This window comes from Eublepharis macularius, chromosome 9, assembly GCF_028583425.1.
Source record: "Eublepharis macularius isolate TG4126 chromosome 9, MPM_Emac_v1.0, whole genome shotgun sequence".
NCBI classification, from domain to species: domain Eukaryota; kingdom Metazoa; phylum Chordata; class Lepidosauria; order Squamata; family Eublepharidae; genus Eublepharis; species Eublepharis macularius.
This window is the reverse complement of record NC_072798.1, coordinates 107,075,750-107,083,022: the sequence shown is the minus strand read 5'-3', so window position 1 is coordinate 107,083,022 and position 7,273 is coordinate 107,075,750. Positions and strand designations below refer to the sequence as shown.

The window sequence follows — 7,273 nt, the reverse complement described above, 5'->3', positions numbered from 1 at the left end:
GAAATGCTGAAACAGAACATAAGCAATTTTACGGCTGACATTAGATAACATGAAGCACACAGGAGCGATTATTTAAAATAACAGACGGTATCTCTGCTCTGAACCAGCATTGCGGGTAGAACGGACTATAAGTCAAATAAATAAATAAATAAATGTAAGGCCACATAGTGGTGACGTCTATGGTCCCTAACTCGTTAGCAAAGCGTCTGAGACCCCTCCCTACAAGGCAGCCCTCCCATCCGAGTAATCAGAGATGGCACGGGAGGCTGCAACCGACCGACCCTTTCCAGGCATGACTGAGGCACTGTCACATTCTGCATCCAACGCCTGTCACCTGCCTGCGACATTTCCACGCGAGGCAGGGTAGCGTGCCTGGCTCACCCTGCCCTCCCTTGATCCGTACAACCACCACCTTGCAAGGTAGGGCGTGAGCCCCATAGCTGTGGGTGCGGGACGGGCCCGCGAGTCGCTTCCGACGCACGGCCGCCCGGGCGCTCGAACGCCAAAAGCCCCGGGAAGGACGCGGCGCGCCAGGGAGGGAGGGAGGGAGGGAGGGGGCGCGAAAACGCCCCGCCCCGGGCCTCGCCGATTGGCTGGGCGGGCGGAGGGAGCCCCTCCCCTCCCCGCCCGCCCGCCCAGCTGGCTGGCCGGAGTTTCGCTTTGGGCAGGCGAGCCGGAGCGCCGCGGGCAGAGGACGGACGGGCGGGCGGGCGCGGGCGGCGGGGGGGCCTGAGCGGCGATGCCCGAGCAGATGTCCGGCTTCCTGTACATCGGGGACATCGTCTCCCTCTACGCCGAGGGCGCGGTCAGCGGCTTCCTCAGCACCCTCGGGTAAGGGGCGCGGGCGGGCGGGCACCCCAGTCCCGGCTCCTCGGCCGCAGGGGGCTGTCCGGCGCGCTCGCGGGGGGGGGGGGCGGGGGGCTCCGGGCCGGCCTCTGGCCACTGCCGCGCCGCGCCTCGCCGGGCTCTTCCTGCCCTCTCGGGGCTTCGGCGGGAGCGAGAGAGGAGAGGCGCCGCTCCGAGCAGGCAGGAAGCCGCCGCGGAGGAGGCGGAGGGCGCGGGCGAAGAGGAAGCGCCCAGAGGGAGCCGGGCGCGGCGGCGGAGGCGGGGGCTCCGGCGCCCCCCGGCCCAGAGAAGCCCGGCTCCAAGGCTCCAAGGCCCGTGGCGGGGGGGGGGGGCGCCTGCCGCTCCGCCGCGCGCGTCGGGCCGAGGCAGCCTGAGCTGGGGCTGCGCCGCCTCGCCTGGGCAGGGAGAGCCGCGCGGGGCGCCGGAGGCTGCGAGGGGCGGGGGGATCGGCCGGGCCGGAGCTCGTGGCGAGCGGCCCGATTCGGGTGCAGCAGCAGCAGCAGCAGCTCCCCGAGCAGCTCCCTTTCCCGGGTCGGGGCGTCCGTGTGCGCGGAGCTGCAGCCGCCGGAGCGCCACGACGGGATGGCGCCTCCGCTCCGCGAGGGCCAGGCGGCCCCTGCTTCCCCCCGGCGGGGTCGCCCCCAATGCATTTGGCGCTGCAGTCGGCTGCGGGGCGTTTGGCCAGGCCGGGGCCGGGCGCAGCGCTGGTCTCCTCGCCGAGGCTGCCGCTGCAGAGCCGCGCCGTCGCCGCCTCCGGGTTGGCTGGTCGTGGCCGAAGGGGCCTGGCGCGCTTGACAGCTCCCACGTGGTGTCAGCGTGGCCCAGGGCCGCCGGGGACCCCTCGGCCTGCCGCGCTGGCTCAGACGTCTGCTTTGAACTGTTCTAGAGACGTGTGTGTGTGTGTGGGGGGGGGCAGGTGGCATGGTGCGCAGACAGACCGAAGAGCATGGGGCAGCACTGCTGCGAGATGGTGCCCGTTCAGACGGCAGGGCCGGCATTGCAGGACTGAGCTGAATGCTGGGTGGGGGGAAGCACCCTGCCTTCCCAACACAAACCTGGAGGTCTGGGGAGAAGGGCCGGAAAGCAGCTGTTTCCCTGCCATGCGAGTTTCCGCGTGTGGGCTTTTTATTTTTTAAATGGGGAGCATTCAGCTCTCTCCGCACACCGTTTTAATGGTACAATCCAGGAACTGTTAAACCAAACGATCTCGATCAGTAACTGTCGTTGCAAGCTTCCTTCCCTTCGGCGATGCTTCCTGGGAGGGCTCTTCTTTGTCACCACCTTCTGTATCAGGCTGGAATTGGTGGGGAAGCTCAAACCTGGCTGCCACCTGTTGTGAAACTGCATAGGATTGCGCTAGCAGGCTTGTCTTGAATCAAAGATCAGTTGGGCTGCGAATATTTTAATACATTTAATAGTGTATTCCGAATTGCACTGGAAAGACTGGGAGCTTAGCCATCAGGTTTCCCAGGGCCACACCTTCTTAATTTTGTGCTCCTATTTGTAACGATTAAGCACTTTTCCATTAGGCTCATCAAATCGCATGTTTGTTCCAGCCCTTAAATGGTGATTTTAATGTTTCTCTAAACATTGATCGGGCACTGCATAGATAAATCTGGTAATGGCGCTTCATCCTCTCAAACAGTCCATAATCAAAGAGGTCTCCTTAGAAAGTTACTTTATTTATATAGTCTCTTCAAATATTACAGTATGTTCAAGCTCCTTGAGCATGATATTAGTAGTGTGGTACATATATTGTATAAGTTGATCAGGCCTCATTTCACAAAAGGGGAGGGTGCTCTTGTGTCTTTATATTCTCAGGCCAAGGATCCCTGTTCTGGGCTCCTGTTGCACTTTGCATGCTGCCAAAGGCCTGCACCATCCATAATGGTGTCTTTTCTTTAAAAAAAATTAGAATGTCGTCTTTCAGAGCATCCAGTTGCAGCCCCTCAGACACATTCCGGAGTACTGGTGATTTAGGTAGGCAGTCGTGGAGAGGATTCTTTACATCTATGCAAAATGCACCTATATTTTTATCATATGTAGGAAGCAAAAAATGGGGGCCCTTGGAGCTAAATATGGATCGCTGGAGGATGTTGGAGCAAACAGCATTTTTTATAGCTCTAGTACTGTAGGTGGGCGAGGAAGGTCTTCCCCTCTGACCGGCAGTGGAAAATGTACTAACAATTTCCTTGATTTTTGTATTACGTCCAAAGCAAACACACGCGCTCCTTAGCTAGTAAGTGGAAGTGTCTCATGGATTGTCTGATTCATGATAGTTGCCTCGAGTTTGGTGTGCAGTTTTGCTTTTGAAACAGTTTGAAATTCCAGCATCTTTAATAAAACACTTGGCAAAGGCTGCAGTCCCACAGATCTCAGTGGATTTAAGTAAACTGTGTGCAGGATTATGGCCAAACCTGTTTTTTTTTTAAACCCACCTCCCACCCTAAACCAGGTCTGGCTTTTAGCATGCATCAACGCTGCACATTTATATCTGTTGTATACTCATTTAACTGTCATGGTATCTGCCAGAGAACCCTGGAAATTGCAGATTGGGAAGCATGACAGGAGTTAGAGATCCCCCCCAAACCTATAGAACTACAGGTCCCACGGTCACTTAGGGAGCGGGAATGTGCTAACCCAGTTTGTCTCGGTATGCCCTCATTCTGTAATGTTCCAGTACAATGGCAGCAGCATTACCACCCTGTGACCCCCAGGCACGCTCTGGGCCAGTGCTGGAAGTGTGGTGGGTGTTAACACCCGCCAGGATCTTTTTGGTTTTGGCCCTGGAACCCTAACCTGGTTTCTTCATTATAACATTTAAAAAGCAAGTGAAGATTATTTTGTTTCAGCAGACTTTGGGGCTCGTTTAAGCATGAACAGGTTGTGGTATTTTCGTACTGTGAGCTATAGCGTTTTGGATTCTTTTTCTTGTAGTCTGTCATGAGTTTATTTTATGTTCTTGTAGTTCCAAGCCATCTCAGGAACTGACGTGATTAGAAAAAGTAGACTGGAAATATTTTTTTTATATATATATATATATATATATATAAATAAATAAAATAAATAAATAAATAAAAGGACAAGTGTCCTGAATGACTCATCATCACCCAGCCCAAACATGAAATTTTGGGAGAACATTCCTTTCATGATGTAAACACCAACTAAGAAGGGATTTTAAGAAATTCACCCCCTAAGGGGGTAAAAAGGGGTAAAATGTGTTTTCCCATCGGGACCCAGTTTTCCTGTGTGGCTGGCAGGCTGCTGCCTGCTCTCCCCCCCTCCCCCCCCAGCCCACTGCTAGCTTGGCCATTCTTCCCTAACTGGGCCAGCATTTCAAGGTCATTTGCATATACAGCTGGATTGGTCCTCACCCAAACATTCTAGATAGTATGCAGTTGCTATTGGGAGTCATTAAATGTATCCTGAGGTAAAATGCACCTACAAGTCTTCCCCTTAAAGTTTACTAGGGCTGCCAATCTCCCTGTGGGCCTGGCTTTCCTGTGTGACTGGCAGGCTCCTGCCTGCTTGCAAACCCCCCCCCCCCCAATTTGGTCAGCTGTGGAACTGTGTTCTGAGGTAAAAATCAGGTCAAGGAAACTGCAGACAGTTGAAGAAAGATGGTACAAGACTCCTGAATAGGGATTTTATATAAAAGTCAGTATGGCAACTGTTTTTTTAAATGTTCATGGGGAGATGGTGCATGACTCTTCTGGGGCCATTTCAATATGAACTCTCACATGAACCTGCCAAAGTGCCCACCACACCACCCCTCCCTCAGTCCAACTCCACCTCACACCTCTCGCAGCCATCATCTCTTACTGCACCCAAGAAGCCCCCTGGCAGATGTCATGAAAGATACACCAATGCTAAAAGGAGGAAGCAACTTAGAGATGTGGCAAAGAAATATGCACATACTACTCCTGCGGTGCATCAAGCAGCAGTGGCCAAGTACCAGCAAGATCACCCAAAGTGCACAGAGTGGCAGAGTCCCCCTATGAGCAAAGCAATCCTGGAAGACAAGTAGAGAGGTGCTCACTTCCATGGAAGGTCAAGGCTCACTCAGGTATGGCAGATGATCCTTCGCTACCTTCAAGCTGCCTCTTAACCTCATCCATGCAGAAACCCCCCTGTTCAGCATCTCAAAACAAAGCAACAAGGCCCAAGTGCTGTGGAACTGTAAGCTCATTGTTTGGGATGAGAGCATCATGGCGCACAAGGGGTGTTTTGAGGCACTGAGCATAACCCTCAAAGATGGCAGGGGCAACGAGAGAGTGATGGGGGGAGTCCCCAGGCTGCTGGCTGGAGACTTCTGGCAGACTCTGCCAGTAGTCCCAAGGGGAACTCAAGCTGATGAGGTTACCGTGTGTGTCAAGGCATCATATCTATAGCCCCTCATCAGGAAACTCTCACTAAGAAAGAACATGAGGGTTCACTTGAGAGGCGAGGTGTCCACTGGGGAATTCTCTGAACTCCTACTAAAAATAGGGGACGGAGAGTATCCAAAGTCCAAGGGAAAGGTGATCATCCTTGCAGGCCTGGGCACAGTAGTGATGACCCTAGCAGACCTACCCTGTGGAGTTCCTCAGCATGCTCAACCCTCCTGTCTTCCCAGCCCACAAGCTTCTCTTCATAATGGGGGCTTCAGTGATGCTGCTGTGGAACCTCAACCCACCCAAACTCTGCAATGGCACCAGACTGTGAGTGAAAGCCCTCCACAGGAACGTCATCGAGGCCACACTGTTCACCGGCAGTGCTCAGGGGGAGTCAGTGTTCATACTGTGCATACCATTCATACCATCAGATAACCACTTCAAATTCAAGAGACTGGAGTTCCCCTCAAGGTGTGCTTTGCTATAATTTTTAAAAACCCTGTGCTTGTATTATGCTGGCTGAGCATCGACAGGTGTCAGTCCCTGGCAGTTAGATTCCCCAAGTTCTCCACAGTTAACACACAGGTGTTCCAGTTGAAGTAACTTTATTAGATATCCATTCAGTACAAGGTGTTCAGAGAGTGGAATTGGCAGAAGTGACGTATGTGGGGCTAACAATGTTAGTTATAGGGAATATTCCCGCCTTTGGGAAAGAGGACCGTTAACGGGGGGGGGGGGGGTTGGGGGTTGGAGTGAGACGTTGTTTTAGAGTAGACAGTGAGAAAGATGAACTTATTTTTGGTTCTCAAGAAGGACATATTTTGAGCCAGTTTCAGCTGGCAGTCAAGGACACTGGCTCAGCGGAGTGAGAAAGAGAAAGTAAACATTTGCGAGATAACCTACTGGCATTGCGGCAATAAAGAACTTCCCATACTCTCAGAGACCAGAGGTAGAGCCAATATACAATTATGGCAGATACGCAAGAGGCATATATAACAACAGGTTTGCCACTGACAGTGTCATCCAATGCAGAGTGACTTCCCCGGCCCTGGCCATAATGGCGTTAGGCTAGGATCTGGAGGACCCAGGTTTGAATTCCACACTGTGCCATGGAAGCTGGCTGGGTGACTTTGGGCTATTTGCATAGCCTACCTCACAGTGTTGTTGTGATGATAAAACTGAGAAGAGGAGGCTGTTGTAATCCACTTTGGTCCACGGAGGGGAGAAAAGGGGGGTATAAATGATGATGGATGCTGATGACTGGCAAGCCCATTGACTTCAATAGACTTAGAAGCGTAACACTCTGCTTAGGATTGCGCAGTAAATGTGTTATGTGAGTATAACTTGGAGCTGTCTTGGCCTGGTGACAGTCTCACCATAAGCGCATAATGAGCCCAAATGAGAAGTAATGGGGGAGTGGTGGCCAATTTAGCCCCGATCCATTGCTCCCCTTGTGGTTGGTCCACCTCCTCCTCTGGCATAAAATCCCACCTACAAAATGGATACAAACATTCCCCTAGAAGCCCCAATGCCATCCGGATGTCCAGGAGGCAGCCCGTCAGATCGGCATCTTCCAGGAGTTGGTACCCCCCCCCCCCACCTCCACGTTCTGTGCGGCCTCTTGTGGTGGCTGTTCTTCCTTGTCCTTATGTTGCCCTTCCCCGTTTTCCTGTAAAATGCTTGTTCCCGTCACACAGCAGTGCAAACATGTTTGGAGTTGTGTTTTGTGTGGGTGGAAGGGCTGGTATCACTGAGTCTCATAAGAAACCAGTGGATCCATTATTCGATTCATTTAATTTGTGTCTGTGCTCAAGCTGCTCTCTTCAGAGTGCATCTGAGGTGGTTTCCAGGATAAAATCACATCAAACAACAAAGCAGTAACAGAAAAAGTATAACAAAATATTACAGCTACCATGGGTGGGGAAGAGGATGTAATCTGTTGAAACTCCAACATCTTTAATAAAACAGTAGGTGCTGCATATCCCCACAGTTGTCCGTGGGGGGCGGGGGCGGGGGGCGGGCATGGATGGCTATGAGGCAGGGAGCGCCAGTTG

General features: G+C 52.9%; 1 protein-coding gene across 1 annotated transcript in view; it reads left to right on the top strand.

Annotated features, from left to right (window-relative positions):
* Positions 1–739: 739 nt before the first annotated feature.
* ITPR2 (inositol 1,4,5-trisphosphate receptor type 2) overlaps positions 740–7,273 on the top strand; it is a 304,126-nt gene continuing 297,592 nt past the window's right edge. The window contains exon 1 of the mRNA XM_054987843.1: positions 740–831. Within this exon, the coding sequence (XP_054843818.1) occupies positions 740–831 (92 nt within the window). The remainder of the gene's footprint in view (positions 832–7,273) is intronic.